The sequence below is a fragment of the Nicotiana sylvestris genome, chromosome 9 (assembly GCF_000393655.2).
Source record: "Nicotiana sylvestris chromosome 9, ASM39365v2, whole genome shotgun sequence".
Classification (NCBI taxonomy): Eukaryota; Viridiplantae; Streptophyta; class Magnoliopsida; order Solanales; family Solanaceae; genus Nicotiana; species Nicotiana sylvestris.
This window is the reverse complement of record NC_091065.1, coordinates 166,284,487-166,307,602: the sequence shown is the minus strand read 5'-3', so window position 1 is coordinate 166,307,602 and position 23,116 is coordinate 166,284,487. Positions and strand designations below refer to the sequence as shown.

General features: G+C 39.1%; 1 protein-coding gene across 1 annotated transcript; it reads right to left on the bottom strand.

Moving 5' to 3' along the window:
- Positions 1–1,099: 1,099 nt before the first annotated feature.
- LOC138878552 (uncharacterized) lies at positions 1,100–23,092 on the bottom strand. Its single transcript, XM_070158241.1, has 4 exons — positions 22,240–23,092; positions 6,536–6,594; positions 5,680–5,762; positions 1,100–1,379 (listed from the first exon to the last, which is right to left on the bottom strand). Exons 1-4 carry the CDS (start codon positions 23,090–23,092, stop codon positions 1,100–1,102), a joined length of 1,275 nt encoding a protein of 424 aa, XP_070014342.1.
- Between the last annotated feature and the right edge of the window lie 24 nt (positions 23,093–23,116).

Here is a 23,116-nt window from a genome sequence, read left to right as displayed (position 1 = left end):
CCTTCGGAACCAAATTTCTTTACATCAAACACAACTTCTGCCCCAGTTTCTTGCTTGGGGATATTTTTTTTTACACTATGACCGAGTCGTGAAGCGCCTACGTATCCTCTTTGAGGAATCACGTCAAACGTAGTTCCCAATTCCTTTTTTTCATTTATTTATTAATTTTTTTTCTTTTCTTTCTCTTTTTCATTTCTCCTTTCTCTTTTGTCGTTTTGTTGTTTTTGTTGTTTTCTTTTCCCTTTTCTTTTTCTTTATCTTTATCTTCCATGCTTGTGTTTTCTAATCTTTGCTACTGATTCCGAACGAGGGGTACGAAAGAAAACCAATAAGGCTCAAAAGGGTTAACGAAGGATAAAGTGTTTAGATAGCAGAATAAAATGCCTTCGTCATTCCAATCTTCAAAACATGCCAAGCACAAACAACACAATTAAATATTCGCCACATCTTCTGACTGTGCCGGACTTGATAACCATATCCACACATTCGCCTTTTCATTTGTCATTTTTAAAGCACCGTTGGGCAATACTCTCAGTTTCGTTACCATGAACGGCCCCCTTGTTAATATGGCTAACTTGCTTTTATGGTTTTTCTTTATGTTTTACTTGCCCCAGCTTCACGTGGCTCGAGCTTCAAAGAATCTCAAGCTATTCCTATTTCCCTTAAGTGTCCCGATCATCCCCCAATGGCTTTATAATTAACTCTTAAGATTAGGCCCATACTGTGCGCGCATGTCATGTCACTAGAATCGATGTTGAATAAAGACAAAACAAAAGGATAAAAAGAATTACACAAAGAAGATGACTGGAAGTAACAAAAGACCGGAATTTGCATTAGACAGGCGGTGAAATGGTTCGTATAACAAAATAAGCAAAACAACTGGGGTACAACCTTGGAACAAAACTAAAACAATCCTAGACAACACTAAACAAACCGCTATGACAAAATGGAAGGATAAGAGGGTTTGACATAAGACAATGTCCGGATTACAACCCTGCCAATAACTCGGAAAACAGAAATGATAACAAAATGAACCACCAAAGCTCCGCTCCGACTGACCAAGAAAGGGAGCGTCTTCCTAATTACCAAGCACGGCATCTTAGCCACTGAGCTTCTCATCAAGACCACTATCTTCTTCCACATCTTCAGCTTTAGTCAATATCCCAAGAGGGTTCACATGCTCTTTATTACTGTCATCGATCGTAATCACTCCTTCGTGAATCATTCTTTCTATTTCCCTTTTCAACGAACGACAACTCTCAATGCTATGCCCTGGGACATTGGAGTGGAATGCGCATCGTACAGTAGGATCAAAGCTTCTTGCACGTTGATCTGGAGTATATCCGGGGAGCGACTCAATCAGGCCAGCATGTTTTAGTCTTTCAAACAAACTTGCATAAGATTCTCCGATAGGAGTGAGTCTTTCCTTGTTTCAGCAACCTCTCGTTCCTAAATGCCTAATTTGGCCTAAAACCTGATCCAGGGGGTTTCTGGTGTGCTCGTGGGTAGGCCTTTCGGGGAGCTGGATACTTGGAAAGTGAAGCATATCTTTGGGAGTCCTGTGGAGAGAAGTAGCGTTGGGGAGGGGAGTAGTGTTGACGAGTGATGGAGCTACTCGGGTGGCTGGGAAAGCTATCATAAGTGGGTTGATATGGAGAGTATGGGGGATCATCCGTTATGGTGTTGGGTGCTTGGGTAAGGACAGAGTTCAAGAAGCTAGGCGGTGGCAGGGGTGGTGCTTTCCCAGTCATCCATGCCTGATACATGTCTGCCACATGTTGTCTCAACATTTTTACCTCTTCTACCAACCCGTAGTCCTGTTCAAGCAACCGCTTTCGGGCATCGGTACAAACCCACTCAGTTCTGTTGTTTTCTGCCATTGTCTTTTGCCCTTGTGTTGCAGGGAAGCGTTACTTTCAGGACCACAACTAACCACCTTTCTAAAGATTGAAAAGGAACAAAATGGAAGCAACCTGTTAGCGTTAGGGTTTTCAACAGATAAGAAAACACACATTAGGGATGCAATGCAACTAGGCAATTAACCCTTTATATCATGCATTTGCTTCAGTCACGTGCGACATTCCGGCTTCTTGTAATTGTGCTCCCTTTTTTTCTCTCTTTTTTTTAATGGTGGTCGAATCTTATGTGGATTGCCTACGTATCATGTCCCCGCATGAATCAGACCGTGCGTAGTTCTGACACACAAAAGGTAAACAACAATAAAACATTTTTGGAATCACTTAAAAACGAACAACAGACCCGAAAGTCAAACATCCCACATACTCTAATCAAAAGAAATACAAACTCAAGAAAAATAAAATGACAGATTCCTTCCCCTATATGCCGATTTTAACCAAACGACTGTTTTTGCAAACGTGGCCCCTTCCCAATTTCACATGAATTTTGAGGCCGGGAAGATTATTTTATGACACTTCACAAACTTGTCCGTTCTTTTACGAAAATAGCCTTTTGACAACTAAAAGCTACTCTAAGGCTATCTCGGCAAGAACGGTTTAAGACACCGCCGAAGCTGGCTCGGCTTGAAAAATCTAAGCGGTATTTTTGACCACTGACTCTTTGTCTTATTATTTTTCAAATTAACATAAAAGACCGGGTTTTTCCAACGCGGCCTTTCAGCACCTCGGGGACGAAGATTTTAAGGCTACTTTAGCTAACCGACCAAAATCCTAAAAACATGACCAAAGGTGGCCGTTTATGCAAAGTCAGTCTTCCGGCGTCTTTTTTGGGAACATTCGGCTATTTCTGACAAAAACAGCATCACCCAACTCTATGACGAAATTTTTTTGGCTATTTTTGCAAAAGCGGAGGTTGGACCCGATGAGGGCTGCCTACGTATCTCACATCCTGTGAGAATCAAACCGGCGTAGTTCGGGCCGATCAGGAATAAAGGAAATAAACTAACTTTTTTTTTCGAATAAAATCCTTACAAAGAAGAAAGAAAATATTTTTGGATTTCGATTTGTTTATTTTTTTTTTCTTTTTTCTTTTTTTTTTAAAAGAAAGACGTCTAAAGAAATATTTTTTGAATTTTAACTTCTTTTTCTTTTTCTTTTTTTTTTTGGAAATTTCAGAAAATACTTTTAAAGAAGAAAGGAAATATTTTTGGACTATTACTCTGAATTTATGAAAGAAATACCACAAAAGAAAAGAAAAATATTTTTGAATCTTGAATTTTCTTTTGAATTTTTAAACAAATATTTTGGATTTTGAGAGAGATTAAAAGAAAATATTTTTGTATTATTTTTTTAAAATTGAGGTCTAAAAGAAAGACTTTCTAAAGAAGCGAGTAATTGAAAATATTTTTTTTTTTGGATTTTGTTTTTAATATGGTGGGCCGGAATCGAAGAGGTTTGCTTACGTATCTCACATTCGGTGAGAATCAGACCCGCGTAGTTCGGGCAACATAAACTAAACTTGTAAACAAGACTCCTTTCTTTTGTCTTTCAAATAAATCAAACTAAAAACGACAATTTTTTTTTCATTTTCTCAAAATTTCGGCAGGGTTTTGACACTACTTGGACATTGGTTTTATTTTTCTAAAAATAAGTAGTTATCTCCCTACACTACTATTTTTCTTTTTCTTTTTTTTTCAAAAATTCCCGATTTCAGAAGTCGGTCAGCATGCAGATCTGAAGCAAATAAATGTGCAAAACAAACAGGATGCAGCAGGATGGTCTTTTTTCATTTTAGGTTGCTTGTCCTAGACGAACTCAACCCCTGTGTTGAGTCCCCTAAGTCAAATGCAACATGATGCAAATAAACGTTCCTACTAGGGAACCGACATGAAGTCAAGTTATTCTAGGTTCAACCTGGGTATATGTTCTAGACAGTGTACCCGAGCGGACAACTCGGGTTGAGGAAGGAGCTCCTTTCCGGGAACCAAAAGGCCAGCCGGCTTAGAAACTTTCCGAGCCTCTTTTATTTCAGGGTATGACACTAACAGAATAGGGAGTCTCAACCAGTAAGCACATCCCCGGAGGTGAGAAGAGAAGGTTTCGGCACAGTTTATATGTACAGTTCAAATAATATCAAAGCGGTAAAAAGCATCATTTTGCACATTTAGGCCAAAACATGTAATAAAATCAAATAATAAATTAAGCCAAATATAACAATTCATCTAAGCTTTAATTTTGAACTCTGAACCAGAGATTCTGGGTTCGAATCCCTAGCAGAGTCGCCAGAGTTGTCACACCTCTTTTTTCGCCCGCGACCCCGCGAAGGGCGTAGGAGTTTTTTCCAATTAAAGGACAATCGAAACGGGATTTATTTATTTATTTCAGAGTCGCCACTTGGGAGATTTAGGGTGTCCCAAGTCACCAATTTTAATCCCGAATCGAGGAAAAGAATGACTCTGTTTAACAGTCTGCGCACCAGAAATCCGGATAAGGAATTCTGTTAACCCGGGAGAAGGTGTTAGGCATTCCCGAGTTCCGTGGTTCTAGCACGGTCGCTCAACTGTCATATTCGGCTTGATTATCTGATTTTATACAATTATGAACCTACGTGCAAATTTTAACTGTTTACCGCTTTGGTATTATTTATTCAAAGAATTGCAACGTCGTGAGAATGCATCTCGAATTGCGCTACATAAATGTACCCACAATTTTTGATGCGTTCCAACTTCGTTGAGATTTGGATTTGAGTCACATAAATGTGCACCCGAGTTTAGGAAAATAACATTATTAAATACACGCCTAAAGACTAACGCGTTGTTATTTTGAGAAAAATCGTAAAGTTCGCTATGCGGCCTGTCTCGAAATCTAAGCATTCGAAATAACTATCCGTTGAGGGCCCCGCAACTTGTGCGTTTTATTGGGCGAGGCTCATCTCGTTTATTTTTAAAAGGATAATCCTAAAGTGACTACATTTTTTCTATTTAAGTTCGTCTCTAAAAAAAGAGAAAAATTCTAATTAATCACATGCTTGAAAAGGCCGCTACTTATTTATCGGATTAAGACAAATGCAAACTGATAATTGCAATCGAGACAAAGGGAGATTGTTTCATGCCTTATTCTATAATTGAATATTACTAAAATTGAAATTATAAATAGAATACGGAATTTACAAATAATATTACCAAAATAAACTAATTATCCTCTAACTAATTTAGACCCACATTGTTAGATGAATTGAACCGTTGGAATTAATTGTTTACAACTATTTGAAACTGGAATTAACCTTAATCACTAATGCTTATTCGAAAGTTTGTTAAACTTAATCGTTAACTCGTCTTGTTTGAACTCAACTCATGCCTATTGGATTAATGATCTTAGCAATTACTACTACGATCCTAACTTAAAATATAGTGGGCCTACTGATTCTACGAAATTACTGGCCATTTTTTATTCTGCCTAATATTTACAGATCTCCATTACTAACATGATAAAAAATTCACAAGCTTTGACTCATTTCTATTCCGGTTTGCATGAATTCAGAGTTATACTTCACTAATTAAACTAAATCAAAATAATTTCCAGTAATGACTATCTATCAATTCATGTACTCATAGGCATATAGAAAACAGTTCAAACTACTTAGAAAAGTTCTAGGTACAATCCAATTTTCAGTACAGTTGTACAATGTAAATACATGTCTAAGATGAGCATAAACATATACAATATTTCCTAATGTACATTCTAATACATTAATTGAACACACTTTAATAGGCAATCTGTTAAGCCTTTTAATTCAGCATTTTTGCAGTTTGAAGTCACATCAGTACTAATCTCAGAAATGTGTACCTGGAAAGGGACCATAAGGAAAAGGAAGAAAAGGATCAGCAGGAACAGTAGCAACAACACAACAATAACAACAGTAACGGAAAACAAAACAGCTCAGTAACAATGTTTAATGAAACCAGCAGAATTCCAGCAACACCCCAATGAAACAATAACAAATAACCAACCAAACTCAAGGAACAAACCAAACGAAAGTCCAGAAATACCAACAGCAATCAACGAGCAGAAACAAAGTGAACCTTTTTTTAGATTAAAAGACCAGTTAATATTTAACCCTTAAATTCTAACTTTGTATATTCAGTGTATTCAGAGTGTATATTGGGTGTATACTACTCTCTCTTTAGATTTCCAGAATGTTTTTTCTGTTCCGAAAAATCCCCCAATTTCTCTCTTAATGTTCAGAAAATCCTCTATCCTCTCTCCAAATTCTCTCTCTTAATTTGTGTCAAGCTCTTCTTTATTTATAGCCAAACTTGAAGCACTTAAATTAAATCCCACCATCTTTTCCTCATCCCCCTTTTAAATCCCACTACTTAATGTTTTATCCTCTACTATATTAAACAAATATATTAGTTCACACTAACACATATCTTTTCTTTATTTAATTCCCTTATTCCCCACTACCGCATGCTTTGTCCCCCACTATATTAAACAATGTATTAATTTCCACTACCACTTGTCTTGTCCCTCACTCAAATTAGTGGACAGAGCACTCAAATTAATTATTTTTTAAAACATAAAATCCCGAAAATGCCCCTCAAAATACTGCAATTTACCATTCTACCCCCATCCCTTTCAATCTGTACCAAAACCATATCAGCTATAACCAATTCACCTAATCAACGATCCAATTAACAAACAAACTCTGAATAACAAACTCGCCAAACAAACTCCTAATCGACAACTTTCATGAATTAACAACAGAGTCAGATTCATATCAACAAACTTAACAGGATAAACAAGTAGATTTAAATCACTAACTTGAGCATCAATCGAACTCAAAACAGTAGGAGAGTCATCCAAAACGCACACACACACAATTTCAACGAATATGCAGTAGGAATATCATGCGAAAAATGTTCAAAAATAAAACCACATATTAAAATGAAACCAAAGAAAAAAAACAACAAAAATCCGTGAACGAGCTACGGCTGACCTTTATGCTAACGATCCGTCATCGAACAACGATGAACTTCCGATGAAACACAGCTTCGTTCACGACACCGCTTCGACTCTTGATTAACACAGCTAGTTATTTCCGGCGATTTGGGGTGTTGAAGACGTGACAGTGGAGCTGGTGTTTGGAGTTGTTTCACGGCTGTTGTTCGTCGTGGGTATGGGTGGTCGACTGGCGAGGGGGGGTGGTTCGCTGGGTGTAGCAGAAGCGATGGTGGTCGCTCATAACTGGACGTAGCAGAAGAAGCAGCAGCCATGGCGACTGGCTGGAGCTCGACGGACTGTGGTCATTCATGGCTGAGCTGTCGGTCGTCATGGTGGAGCTGGGGTGGTGACGACGCTACTGGAGTGAGGTCGAAGGGTTTTGCGATGGAGTTTGGCAGTGTGACGGACTGTTTCAGGTGGAACGAGGAAGAAGATGACCGGAGCTGGCTCGAACGGCTGGACTGGAATGGTGCTGGTTGGGCGACGCTGGAGGGGTCGTTTGGAGGGTAGTCGCCGGGCTGTTGTGCGACGCAGATGCAGAAGGGCAGCCATGGGAGGTCGTTGAAGAAGAAGCAGCGAGGAACGATGGGGAGATGGTCGTTGTCTAGGCGTGATGGTGTTGCTGGGGTGGTCGGGGTGGACGCAAATGGAGGTTGGGCTGTTGGTAGGAGCTGTGTGTGTGTATGTTTTCTTTGTTGAAGGAGGAAGATGAATGGGGGAGGATGTTTTTTAGGGTTTGGGGAAATAAAGAGTGAAAAATGGAAAGGGGGGGTGTTTGTTTGGGTTATGGGGCGGACTGGGTCGGGTTGACCCGATAGGGGTTTGGTTAAGGGGTTATCTGGTTTTGGGCTTGTGGTTTAGAATTGAAGAAAAGGCCCAATCCGATTTTCTTCTTCTTTTATTGCTTCTTTTTTATTCTTTTATTTTTCTTAAACTAAAACTAAATTCTAAAAATCCTAAATTATCCTATAGAACTAAATTAATTTGTAAAAGTGCTAATTAACTATTAATAACAATTAACACACAATTAAATAACAATTACGATAAAATCACACAATTTGGACATTAAATGCTAAAAATGCAACGTACATTATTTTTATGATTTTTTGTTCTTGTAAAACAAACTTAATTGCTCCTAATTGTAGAATCAAATCCTAAATGCAAAAATGCGACATATTTTTGTATTTTTTATTAATTTAACAAATAAACATGCACGGATAAATACAAATAATTATCAAAAATCCCACTAAAATTCTCAAAATGGCACACAAAGGAAAATTGTTTTATTTTGAATTTTTGGGAGTATTTCTCATATAGGGCAAAAATCACGTGCTTACAGTGACACCCTAAGCGAATTCCACATCGACAAAATACGGGAAAGATGCTGGGTATATAAGTAAATAAGCCTTACACTCTAATGATGCATTTTAAAGTCGTGCGGGCAGTGCTCAAAACGAACAATATCACTAGTGGGTTGAGTTGTTACAGAGGGACCCAGGCAAGGTGATTCAATGTCACCTTACCTCTTTGTGCTAGTGATGGATTATTTGAATAGGTCTTTGAAGAAGCTGAAACAAAATCCTAACTTTAACTTACATCCCAAGTGCTTAAAATTGGACCTTATCAATATATGTTTTGTTGATGACGTCTCTTCTAATTTTAAGGATCAGATACTAGAGGAGCTTCATTTCTCCCTTGGTACTTAATTGTTCAGATAATTGGGAGTCCTATTGGACATGGCAGAAGCTTGTTAACTAGATAGGATGCAACATGCATATTCAGTTATGGAATGAAAAAATTAGTTAATTTTCTATCAGAGGGAGAGAGGAAAAGCTACCATTTTGGCTTTTATGCTTGCAGCTGCAGTATATCATATTTGGATAGAAAGAAACAGTAGAAGATTCCAGCAGATAAGGAAATGATAACAATTGTAACGATCCAATCGTTCGTTTTGAGCTCTAGCACATTATTTGGCGGTTTGAGGCACCTTGAGTAACTTCACTTCAGGTATTATGACTTGTACATGTGATCGGAATTGAATTTCGGGAAGTTCAGAGCTGATATAGAAAGAAAATTCTAATTTCGGAAACTTTAAGTTGGAGGGATTGACTATGGTTTGAATTTTGAGTAAATGACCTCGAAATCGGGATTTGAAGGTTCCAACAGGTTTGTATGATGATTTTGGACTTGGGCGTATGTCCGGACCAGGTTTTGGATGACCCGAGAGCGTTTCGGTGTCTATTGTGGAAAGTTGGCATTTTGGAAGAATTTCATAAATTTGGGTTGAAGTGTATTTTAATGCTATCGATGTCCATTTGCAACTCCTAGCCTGGGAATAGTTCCATATGGTTATTATAGTCTTAGGAGCGCGTCCGAATGTGGATTTCGAGGTCTGTAGGTCATTTTGGGGTCATTTGGTGAAAATTGAATGTTTGACAGAGTGTGGAATTTTCGATATCGGGTTGGATTCTGATTCCAAAAGTTGAAATAGGTCCGTAATGTCAAGTGTGACTTTTTTCCAAAATTTGAGGCCAATCGGACGTGATTTGATAGGTTTCGGCATCGGATGTGGAAGTTAGAAGTTCAATAGTTCATTAGGCTTGAATCCTTGCACAATTCGTAGTTTTGATGTTATTTGGTATGATTTGAGGCCTCGATCAGGTCCGTGTTATGTTATGGAGCGGTTCGGAGTGATTGGACGGGGTCCCGGGGGCCTCGGGTGTATATCGGATGTGTTTGGGTTGTATCTCACTCTTATTTGATGTTTCAATGTCATTCCTTTGGACATAAAGGGTACCATATTGAGCAAACTATCTTTGATTTAAGATTGGATTGAACCATTAGCCTTATCTTAATTATGGAGTCATAGCAACAAGAATCACCGAATTTCGATGTCGTATGAGATAGTTATGCCCATTTCCATGTCGAGAAAGATTGCTGGTTTCTGGTGCAAACTTTGTTCTTTAAGAGCGCGAGGGAGGTCCCGCGAATGCGAAGAAGGAAGTTTGGGTTGACCATCAATGCGAAGAGTTGCTCTTTGCAAACGTGAAGGTTTTCCCGCAAATGCGAAGAGGAAACATCGCCTAGACAGTGTTTTAAACCGAGGATTTTAGTATTTTGGGCATATCTTGAGTTCTAGAGTTTCGTTTTAAGGTGATTTTTGTTGCATTCTTATCGTCTCAATAAGGGGTAAATATCTTACCTTTATTTTGATATTTCTCCATGATTATTTCCGTTGGTTATTATTTTTTATCCGTGTTTGGATTGTAAAAATTGGATTTTGAGCCCCAAAGTTGAGAAATGGTAAATCCTTAATTTGAGGATCGATTCATTGACAAAATTGGATGATTTTCTAGATATAGACCATATGAGTTATGAGTGTAATATTTATTTTTAATAATTTTTGAAATACGAGTACGTGGGCCCAAGGGTTGACTTTATTAACTTTTCGAACGGAGTTGGAAATTGTTATAAATTAATTTATTATGAGTATTAGAGTATATTTTTATTGTTTGCACATCACTTGACTAGTTTTGGAGCGACGGGCACCGGTTTGAGGTGTTAGAGCAGTGTTGGAGCTGGTTATGGAACTTCGGAGCGAGGTAAGTCTCATGTCTAACTCTATGAGGAGGAAACTACCCCATAGATGTTGTAATTGATATGCGTTATTTGTTGCGTGGGCTACGTACGCATGATGTGACGCGAGTCCGCATGTTGCTACATTCATGTTATTGTCCGGGTAGACTCAGGTTCACTCCATGCTATAACTATACTATTTGGTTATCTCTTGCTTATTAAATTCTTTTACTTCGCATTACTACTTGCGACACCAAGATTTTGGGGTGCTTATGGGTTATCCTTTATTGTAATTGTGAAAATATTATCACTAACCCTGCAAATTCTATTTCTTATTGTTTAATTGATGAAAATTATGATTTCAAAAATACTAAAATGAGTAATTAAGTTAAACATTCACTGTTGGCTTGCATAACGACAATGTTAGGCGTCATCATGACCTCTAGTGTATTTTGGGTCGTGACAGCTTGGTATTAGAGCGTGAGGTTCATTTAGGTCTCACGAATCATGAGCAAGTCTAGTAGAGTTTTGTGGATCGGTACGGAGACGTATGTACTTATCTTCAAGAGGCTACAGAAATGTTACGAGCACTTCCCTTTCTTGATTCCTCATCGTATGATTTGATTCCTTTGAGACTTATTCTTTTATATCCTTCCTACTCATTCTTATACGATGTTCAATGCTCGTGTCAATTGGGCATCAAGGAGTTGTAGTGGTATTACAAACGTGGGCAGGATGTTTCTCCCTGCGCATTCGAACAAGTTATTATCGTCTTCTTGCGGAAGGATGTTCTGTCATTTCAACTCAATAGCTGTATTTTTAATGGTTTCGAGGGTGCGTGCAGATTGCTATGATGTTCAGATATTGTACTGCACCGTGTTGGTGTGATAGTAGGGTGCTTGTTTATGTGTTGAGGCAGTGAATGACCTGGAAGGAGGTTTTTTCTTAGTGCATGATTCAAAGATTCAACACTTTATTTCCAGCGAAGGAATGGCAATCGGACTTTGAATGTTCAGGTTTGGGATAACAGAGTAACAAGACTTAGTATTTTCGAGCGTGGTGGAATTCTCAATTCTGATGTGGTGTCATCGTCTTTGTTGAACACGTTAAGGTTCGCCGGTGTTATGGTCTTCATCAATTTTTCTTCGGGTCAGGGTAGTGTGAAATGGTGCCCGAGAAGCGGTTGTTAGAGATATCGGAGTGTAGCGATTTCGGAATCAAATAGGTATTTCTAATATAGATGGCTCGAGAAGGATGATCTTTTAGGAGGCTTGGAGTTGGTGGCAATTTATTAGCTCAAGTGTTACAGAGATGGATTCAAATTTAAGGCAACAATTGGGTAGCAAAGGATGAGGAAAGACATGCGGGAGGTGTTTTGCGGTGGTTGAATTGCTAGAAGGTCAAGTATGAAAAGTAGAAGTCAAGGAGTTGCTTAAAGGAGAGGGTTTAACCAAAGTGGGAGAGTGGCAGAGTAACATATGGGTTCTGTGGTAGGATGGCCACACGCCTTGAGGAAAGTTTGGAGCCATTTGGCAATTCATGGTGGACAGTGACTAGGTCCGTGGATTTTATTTGGATGCAACATGACTTCAAGTTTGGAATGTATTATTGTACTTTTAGCTAATGTCAATGGGAAAGAAGGAATCTCGGTGGGTCCCAGGGTTATGTAATTGTAGCTTTAAGCTAAGTGGGACAGCCCCACCGTCTATGATTGGATTGCGTGGTTGTCTACTTGTGCGGTTTCTGGTTATCGGTGCATTTGTGGGTTACTAAGACTAAGGAAAGGAAACATCAGTGGTAATTTGAGCAAAGGATTTGAGGAATGTGTGCTTTATTTTGCCTTATTGATTCATGTTCGGTTTTGGGAAGACTCAAAGTCTATGCTTCGTGTGGATGTGATGTACAAGGACAGAAATTCAGCTGGCTGCTTCTTTAAGAGGGTGTTCATGTTCTATCAGGGCCTTGGAGTTTGATTATATTCAACAAGTTAGAGGGGGTGACTCTCAACAATGGTCCTAATGGGTTCAAAATTAAAGTGCGGTGCCTAAGGATTTCGAGCCTATGGTATGGTTAAGTATCGAGCTTTTACAGTGGAATATGAAAGGGGCTTGGATTGTTCTATGTTATCGTCGGTCTGTGGTGTAGCATAGGAGGAATAGGAGAAATAACTTCGGATTCGTAAAGGAATTATCAGAGTAGGTATACCAGTTGAAGATGTGAATGTGCGTACAATGAGGGTATGAGTTAGTTCGTCGGTTTTGATGCAATGTGGTCTCGTGAAATAGGGTCACTCAAGATGAATGTGGATTGGGTTCATTATATTATGAATAGAGCTATTATTATTTCTATAAAAAGTCCAGAGTAAATTAGAAGAAGTTGGTTCGGTTAGCAATAGTTGAATCGGCATGATGGTGGGAATGATCAGTTCCTTCAGCGTGTTAAGTTATGCAGGTGATTTGTGGCGGTACGTGCGAGGCTTGACGGCCGCTGTAATTTGATTTATTTGGAGGTATTCGACTATAATGGCCCGTTATGTGTAGATGGATCTCGGAAGAGTTATGGTGGTTTAGACCACTACTTGAGGATTGTATTTTCTGCAGTTATGTGAATTCAAATGCGTGTTGCAGTGGTTCTCCTGAAATGAGTTAAGTGAAAGGTTTCTATATGATGGAATGTCTATTCTATTAGTGGTTCAGAAGTTATGATGGAATTCTTGTACTCTTGCGTATTGGCATATTAGGTGCAAAGACTGGCATGGGAATTGGAAGTTGAGGATCAAGGTTGCGGTTTGGTGTAGACAAGAATGTTACGATCTTGGATGATCAGGAAAGAATTAAGATGTTTAGAGTAAACTGGTATGGTCTTTAGCGTCACCTGAGATTTGTGTCATATGTAAGAGGCTTTGTGTACTGATTTGCGGATTCTCGATTCACTTTACAGGATTGTATAGTCGGTGGTATGGATGTGCAGACTTTGTTACCTGGTGCGCAAGATCGTGGGAGCGTATCCCACTGGAAAATTGTATTGATATGACATGTAGTCACTTGATTGACTGAGGATTGAAACCAAGTATGGAGATTATGGCACTATCGCTAATGTGAAAGTTTAGGCCTGGGAGGTGCTCTATTTGTTTGGTTGTGAACTGTGGAAGTTTATTCTGGATTGGATGGGTGTTCTTATCTGTCACGAATAGGGTTGATGTGGATCCTTAGAAAGTTATTAGCCTAGTGCGGTACGATCAGAATCCTCTTGAGGCCCGTGGATGGATCTAAATGTGAATGTGCACTCTATATCAGGTCGGATGTGTTTATTTCATCATAGCATTGCTTACGGAGGGGTCTTTGAGCCTTGGATGTTATTTATGTCGTCAGCTATTCCTTGTAATCTCTATTGTGCCATGTGGGTTGTGAGACAGTATGATTATTCAAACTCGTATCGAGATCACATGTAGTTTGTGGTGTTGTGCGAGCAGGATGGCTCTCGAGATGCAGGTCATTTGTTTCACTTTAGTAGTGCTTGAGTTTTGTAATGTATGGCGCTATATGTCTCCCTAGGGATGATATTATACACTCGGTGTGCTTGTGGTCGACATTCGGGTATTTTGTAGGTATGAGCATTCTGGCTCGGTAGGTATTTCCTTATAGATTATTATGTTAGGATCAGGTGCCACGTGGCCACGAGTATGTTGTTTGGATCGGGTGGAATGCCTCCACAGGTATCATGGTTGGATCGGGTTCACGCCACAACGGTATCATGTGTGGATCGGGTTACACGCCACAACATTGTGATGTAGAGTACAATTCCCTATATCTATTCTTATGTGTTTTGTTTCTCATTTTCTGAGGAAGGTTCATAACATCTTTTCAGTTGTTTAATTAGTTACATGGGTTGAGTAGTTCTTTCCAGAGTTCATGTTTCCTTATGTATCACATTCGAGTTTGTAGCTTGTTGGCATATTGTGGCATCATATGAGACTTTTGGCAGTGTTTGAGGTTGCTTATTGCCTGAGCAACTTGTACCGAGTGAGATGATATTATTGGACTTGTGATCAGTGCGATTGGATTTATTTAAGGTATATTAGAGCAAATATCGTTGTCCAATTTAGAATGAAGTAATGCTTCTTGTCAAGAGGAGAGACTCCATGATTTATGATTTGGCAGATGGTTATGAGTTTCTACAAATCTCTTCCGTGGTGGCAGTATTGCGAGAGTTGGAACAAGGCTTATATATGTTATGAGGTATACTACGGGCTTCGGGTCAGTGGGAATTTCAGCAATTGTGTTTACGGGAGATTGCCTTGGGCAAATCAGTAATGTGGTGCATTGTGTGATTTCATCGGAGGAGCATGGTCACGTTGGGTTCAGTGTCTGGTGATTAATACAGTGTTCGTGTGTTAGAATATGATATTGTGGAGAAACTCCAGTTATTGGAATTTGGCTCTAAGCTTGTTAGCTAAGGTAGTAGGAAAGATCTTCAGTCTAGATCGAGCTAATGTACTCAATTGTGTTGTGGTTCACGGGTGGGTGCACGAGGTGTTAAACAGGGATTTTGGACAACTCTGGAGCTATTCTTAGCACGTTCGAGGACGAACGTATGTGTAAGCGAGAGAGAATGTAATGACCCGACCGGTCGTTTTGAGTTCTAGTGCATTGTTTAGCTGTTTGAGGCCTTGAGTATCTTTATTTCAGGTATTATGACTTGTATATGTGATCGGAATTGAATTTCGGGAAGTTCGGAGTTGATTTGGAAAGAAAATTCTAATTTCGGACGTTTTAAGTTGGAGAAATTGACTATGGTTAGAATTTTGATTAAACGACCTCGGAATCGGGATTTGAAGGTTCCACAGGTTCGTATGAAGATTTTGGACTTGGGCATATGTCCGGATCGGGTTTTGGATGACCCGGGAACTTTTCGCCGCCTATTGTGGAAAGTTGGAATTTTGGAAGAATTTTCATAAATTTGGGTTGAAGTTTATTTTAATATTATCGATGTCCATTTAGAATTCCGAGCCTGAGAATAGCTTCGTATGGTAATTCTGGTCTTAGAAGCACGTCCAGATGTGGATTTGGAGGTCCGCATGTCATTTTGGGGGCCATTTGACGAAACTTGGAAGTTGGAGGTTTTTAGAAGTTTGATGGGAAGTGGAATTTTGATATTAGGTTGAATTATAATTCTAAAAGTTGGAGTAGGTCCGTAATGTCAAGTGTGACTTGTGTGCAAAATTTGAGATCAATCGGACGTGATTTGATAGGTTTCGACATCAAAATATGGAAGTTAGAAGTTCAATAGTTCATTAGGCTTGAATCGATGCCTAATTCGTAGTTTTAATGTTATTTGGTATGATTTGAGGCCTCGAGAAGGTCCATGTTATGTTATGGAGTGGGTTGGTTTGATTGGACGGCGTCCCGAGGGCCTCGGGTGTGTTTCGAATGTGCTTGGGTTGTATCACACTCTTATTTGATGTTTCAATGTCGTTTCTTTGGACATAAAGGGTACATATTGAGAAAACGACCTTTGATTTGTGATTGTATTGAACCATTAGATCCGTATCGTAATTACAGAGTCATGGCAATAAGAATCACCGAATTTCGATGTCGTATGAGAGAGTTATGCCCATTTCCGTGTCGGAAAAGATTGCTGGTTTCAAGTGCGGACTTTGTTCTTCGCGAACGCGAGGGAGGTCCTGCGAATGCGAAGAAGGAAGTTTGGGTTGACCGTCAATGCGAAGAAATGCTCTTCGCGAACGCGAAGGTCTTCCCACGAATGCGAAGAAGAAAAATCGCCTGGACAGTGTTTTAAACCGAGAATTTTAATATTTTGGGCATATCTTGAGTACTACAACTCCGTTTGAGATTATTTTTGCGTCGTTGTTCTCGTCTCAACAAGGGGGGGTGAATATATGACATTTATTTTAATTTTTCTCCATGATTATTTTCTGTTGGTTATTATTTTTATCTGTATTTGCATTGTAGAAATTGGGATTTTGAGCCCCAAAGTTGAGAAATGGTGAATCCTTGATTTGCGGGTCGATTCATGGACGAAATTTGATGATTTTCTGGATATAGACCATATGAGTTATGGGTAATATTTATTTTAATAATTTTTGGAATCCGGGCATATAAGCCCGAGGGTTGACTTTATTGACTTTTCGAGCAGAGTTGAGAATTGTTATAAATTAATTTATTATGAGTATTAGAGTGTATTTTTATTGTTTGCACATCGCTTGACTAGTTTTGGAGCGAGGGGCACCGGTTTGAGGTGTTAATTGGAGCCGGTTATGGAACTTCAAAGCGAGGTAAGTCTCCCGTCTAACTCTGTGAGGGGAAAACTACTCCTAGGTGTTGTAATTTATATGTGTTACTTCTTGCAGGGGCTATTTACGCACGAGGTGACGAGAGTCAGTACGTAGTTACATTCATGTTATTGTCCGGGTAGACTCAGGTCCACGCCATGCTATAACTGTGCTATTTCGGTTATCTCTTGCTTATTAAATTTTTTTACTTCGCATTACTACTTGTGCCACCGGGTTTTGGGGGTGCTTATGGGTTATCCTTTATTGTAGTTGTGAAAACATTATCGGTAATCCTGTAAATTCTATTTTTTACTATTTAATTGATGAAAATTATGATTTAAAAAATACTAAAATAGGTAATTAAATTAAGCATTCACTGTTAGCTTGCCTGACGGTGATGTTAGGTGTCATCACGACCTCTAGTGGATTTTGGATCGTGATAACATGTCCATGTTAGAGTGAGAAAAATAGCATTATAATTGCACATTGTCGGGCAAAAACAATACAAATGGAAACCAATTCTGGTGGAGTTAAATAGTTATCCTTGATGAGGGAAGTATCAAATCACTGTATTAGTTGGCTTAGGAAGACTTAGAGGCTATTTTTGTTTTGATCCTGTAAAGTAAAGATATACTTTTGGTTAAAACAATTTTTCGTCTCCAATTCTTTAAAAGACATATGATTGCGTTAAATATCATCTCCAATTCTTTTAATTACTTAATACAAAACTTAATAATTCTTTGGTAAGTCACATATGAATGCATTAAATCTTCTTTTGAAATTTTCAAGCTTTTAAATAATTGAAATTGCCATTAATTTTAGTTTTCCGGCTATGTTTTTTATAACTAAAAATGTTATGGGTGTCAAAAGTTACAATTATTATTTAGAAACTTCATTATTTGAGCTTTTTAGTTAATTAAACTTTTTTTTATTATTTCCTTGTATAGTCATGCTGTTAGGCATGTAGTAAATATCTTTCCAAGGATTTAAGTTCTTATTTCAAAATTTTAAATTTTCAATAGTATACTTAACTTCGTCTGGTATTTTAAAATTTTAAACTAAACTACTTAAATTATTATATTTACAATAAGATTTTTGTCAATAAGAACCAAACTACGTAGTATATTAAAATAAATGGCTAATATCTTGCTAACATGACAGAACTTTTACCAATATAAATTTATGTAACTAACAGATGTTTGTTGTAAGCTAATAATTCAATCTCTTCTAGATTATTGGCACGAAAACCAAAAAGGCAATTCTTGAATTTTTTGCCTGCATTTTATAATTCGAGCAAATAAAGAGTTTATCTAAAATTCTCACATTAACCTGAGGTAATCTACATTACTGTAAAGAGTTACTCTAAAACTCTCACACTAATCTTGGATATTCAACAATACTAACTTTTATATGCTCTAGTTTCTGTCTTATAATGCGTGCATCAGACGTACTTTTTAAATTTTTTTAAGGAGAAAAATAATACGATCAATCACTTATATATGCACACCAACAAGTATATGATTAAAAGAATGCACCAAAATCAGAACAATATAACGTAACTAGTATTAACATCCCAAACTTCCTCCATGGAAGAAAGTTGTCGGTCTCGAGGTCACGTCTTTGTATGTCATCCAAAAGAATAGAACGAATTAAGGGGGAAAAACAACATCAATCACTTATCTATGAGCACGACTAAGTCAGCGGTTAAAAATATATACCAAAAGCTATACCAATTCAAAAACTCGGAACTGTATATGGCATCCAAAATCTGTATAAGCATCCAAAACCTCCTCTATGGTTGTATGTCTCCAGATCGCGCCTGTGTATGTCATCCCAAAGACAAATATGCTACATATTAATATTCCTTGTCCTGCGCGTAGGATTGTCATAATATCTCCCAAGAGCGTATCATATCCTTTGCAATATACATCAGTCATAGTTAACCCTCTCTCAAATCGATGCACTCTGTATCTCACATTAACCATTAAATTAATTAATCTTGAGACCACAGTCGGTTATAAAGCAAGCGTAAGAATATTACTAGTAGCAGGATATCAATCCAGTGCTGACGTGGTGCAAAGTGCATGTGTACTCCCTACACCGAAAATTAGCATATGATGAGGATAATGTACCAATGATATTCCACATGATTCATATTGACCTTGAAGAACATCTAGATAGATCCGAGGCAGATTAAGGATATTACATGATTTTGATCGAGATTATTTCTTGGCAACCTAAAGTAGAAATTTTAGTAATTTTACCTTTGAGCCACTTATCATAGCAAATTAGAAAAAATAAAATGCCCTATTTTCATTTCTCTGTCTCAAAGTAAAAATGAATATACATTGGCCAAGCACTCCTTGGAGATGTCCAGGATCTTTATAAGTCTCTTTGAGCATACTGCGTTTATAAAAGGATCATAAGCACCATTAGAACCTTGAAGATATACACAAATATCTTCTCTTCGATGTCATTGTTAACTATATTGTGAGAGGTTGATGGCATATGATCAAACATTGAATCCGTCAGCCTCACTAACATCATCTTCCTGTAAGTAACAGATGTATATATGTAATGACATGGCCGATCATTTTGAGAATTAGTGTCCTGATCCCCTATTAACTGTTTCTCCCATTTTTCTGCTATTGTGACTTGCCGGGATGATTCATTTTGAGTTTCGGAGTGTTTGAGGACACTTAGTCCCTAAATGAGAGCTTAAGTCATGGAATTTGGACTGTAATTGGAACAGTACGAAGATGGCTCCGGAATAGAGTTTCGTTAATTCCGTTAGCCCCGTTGGATGATTTTGGGCTTAGGGGCGTATCCGGATTGTATTTTGGAGGTTTGTAGCTTATTTAGGTTTGAAATGGCGAAAGTCGAATTTTTGGAGTTTTGGACCTGTAATGGAACTTTTAATATCAGGGTCAGAATCTGATTCTGGAAGTTGGGATAGGTCCATAGTGTTGAATATGACTTGCGTGCAAAATTTAGGGTCAATCGGATGTGGTTTGATAAGTTTCGGCATCGGGTGTGAAAATTTGAAGTTTCAAGTTCACTAAGTTTGAATTGGAGGGTGATTTGTGTTTTAGCATTGTTTGAGGGTATTTGAGGGCAATATTTTTGATTGGTTGATAACTTTGGTTGAGGTCCTGGGGTCCTCAGGTGAGTTTTGGGGGCTTAACGGAATGTTTTGAGACTTATGCAAATTGCTAAAGTTGTTGCACCTGGTGTTTTCGCACCTGCGCACTTTGGGTCGTGGATGTGGAGCCGCAAAAGCGATTGTGGAACCGTAGAAACGAAAATGGTAAGGAGGTCTGGGATCATAGGTGCGAGGGGAGTTCTGCATCTACGATGCCCGCAAGTGCGAGAGAATGAACCGCATGAGCGGTCTGGGTCCGCAAAAGCGGATAAGGGTCCGCAGGTGCGACCTCTTGATTGCAGATGCAGACGAGGTGCTTTAAGTGAAAAGCCGCACCCGCAATGGAAATTCCGCAAGTGCAGGACCGCAGATGTGATCCTTGGCTCGTAGGTGCGATAATCGCTGGGCAAAAAAGGGAAGATTCAAGGGTTTGAAATTCATTTCACAAAATTCGATTTAGAGCTCGAAGGAAGGCAATTTTTCGAGAGTTTTTCAAAGGAAATCATTGGATAATTGTTGCACGAGTGATCTCGCGAGTGAATGGATGTTCTTATTTGGTAATTTTTACCTGCTTTCGAGACGTGGTCCCGGGGAGGATTTTTGGGCGTTTTCTATTCTCTTGACTTAGCTTTGATTTCATTAGCTAAATTAGTTAGTTGTAGCTATATTTATGCTATGTAATTAATTTGGCTAGATTTGGGCAATCCGGAGTAGAATATTCGTGGAAAGAGCATTATTTCAGATTGATTTGAGCTTGGTTCGAGGTAGGTGGCTTGCCTAACCTTGTATGGGGGAACTCCCCTTAGGATTTGATACTGTTGATATATGAGCGTCGTGTACGTGAGGTGACGAGTGCATACACGATCTATTTGTTGGAAAATCCCGTTTTCGTTAAGCAAATATCTTTTCCCCTTTAATTGAGCAACACTAGTATATGTAACTATCCTGTTTAGTTTAAAAAAATATGCCTACGTACCTTAACTGCTTATCTGAACTCTGTGCAGTATGTTTTAGTGAGATTTTATGTTCTTCCTTCACTCGTATTTAGCCTAAAGTGTGTGGTTTCTTGCTATAACTGTTATCCTTGTTTGGTTGAGCTGCATATTTACTTTAGGACTACGGAACGATATTCCGAGAGTTCCCTCTGTACTGCATATTTTCTTTGGGACTACGGAACGATATTCCGGGAGATCCCCCAGCACTCTATATTTACTTTGGGAATAAGAATGGTATTCTGGGAGATCCCCCTGCACATTTATGTTTGGGACCACGGGACGGTATCCCGGGAGATCCCTTGTTGTTATAACTGTGTTCTGAGTTGTTGGCTTTCATTGAATTTTATTCCTGTTAAATTTTCGTACTTATTTCACTACAATACTTGTTTTCTGACTTATTTCATTATATTTATACCAGTACGGCCCTGACCTAATCTTGTCACTACTCGATCGAGGTTTGACTTGGCATTTACTGGGTACCGTTGTGGTATACTCATGCCTTTTCCTGCACATGTTTTTTGTGTTGCGTCCGCAGACCTCGAAGTCCCTATCTATTCCACCCCATGTCAACCCTTCTTGTATTTTCTTCTTGTATTAGACTCTGAATTATGGGAGTAAATGTCTTTATTTAGCTTGTGACTTATGACATTCCGGGTTTTTGGAGAGTCTATGTACTATTCGTAAATGATTATTGTATATGCCGAGTGGCATCTCATTCCTTGTTTACTTATTAGTTGATAGCTTTTATGTTTTCACTCCTTTTCTTCCCGCAATGTTAGACTTACCTAGTCATAGAGACTATGTGCCATCACGATGGTTCACGAAGGGAGAACTAGAATCGTGACAAGTTGGTATCAGAGCTCTAGGTTCATAGGAGTTGTGAGTCACAAGCCGGTTTATTAGAGTCTCGTGGATCAGTACGGAGACGTCTGTACTTATCTTCGGGAGGCTATGGAACTGTTAGAAAAATTCCACTTCATTTGATTCGTTGTCATGCGAGATTATTGACTTTGATTCGTGGTGCACCTAGATCACCCTGGTAAGCTGCTACAAAGGGGCTATCAGTAGCTCCAGCCGGAGCACAGGTACCTGATACTACTACTACTACTACTACTGCTGCTACTGCTACTGCTACTGCTACTGCTACTGCTACTGCTATTGCTACTACTTACTACTACTACTACTTACTACTACTACTACTACTACTACTACTACTACTACTACTACTACTACTACTACTACTACTACTTACTACTACTACTACTTACTGCTACTACTACTTACTGCTACTGCTGCTGCTACTGCTGCTACTACTGTTGCTGCTACTACTACTTTTGCTACTACTACTGCTACTGCTACTACTGCTGCTACTCCTACTGCTACTGCTCCTGCTACTGCTCCTGCTACTGCTACTGCTACTGCTACTCCTACTGCTACTCCTACTGCTACTGCTACTGCTACTGCTACTCCTACTGCTACTGCTACTCCTACTGCTACTGCTACTCCTACTGCTACTGCTATTGCTACTGCTACTACTACTACTACTACTACTACTACTGCTGCTACTGCTACTCCTACTGCTACTCCTACTCATACTGCTACTGTTATTGCTACTGCTACTGCTCCTGCCACTACTACTACTGCCACTACCACTACTGCCACTACTGCTACTACTACTACTGCCACTACTGCTACTACCGCTACTTTTACTACCGCTACTACTACCACTACTACTACCGCTACTACTACCACGACTACTGTCGCGACTACCATGACTACTGCCGCGACTACCACGACTATTGCCGCCACTACCACGACTACTACCGCCAATACCACGACTACTACCGCCACTACCACGACTACTACTACTACTACTACTACTACTACTACGACTACTACCACTACTACTACGACTACTACCACTACTACCACGACTACTACTGCCACTACCACTACTACTACTACTACTACTACTACTACTACCACTACCACTACCACTATTACTACTACTACTACTACCCGAGGGTAGGGCAGCAACTTCAGAGGAGGAGTAGCGGAGGCTTGAGAGGTATAAGAAGTACGACCCTCCTATATTCAGTAGTCTAGCATCAGAGGATGCTGAGGGATTTCTGGAGGAGTGCCACCGTATCCTCCGCACTATGGGCATAACAGAGTCGAGTGGGGTTTCTTT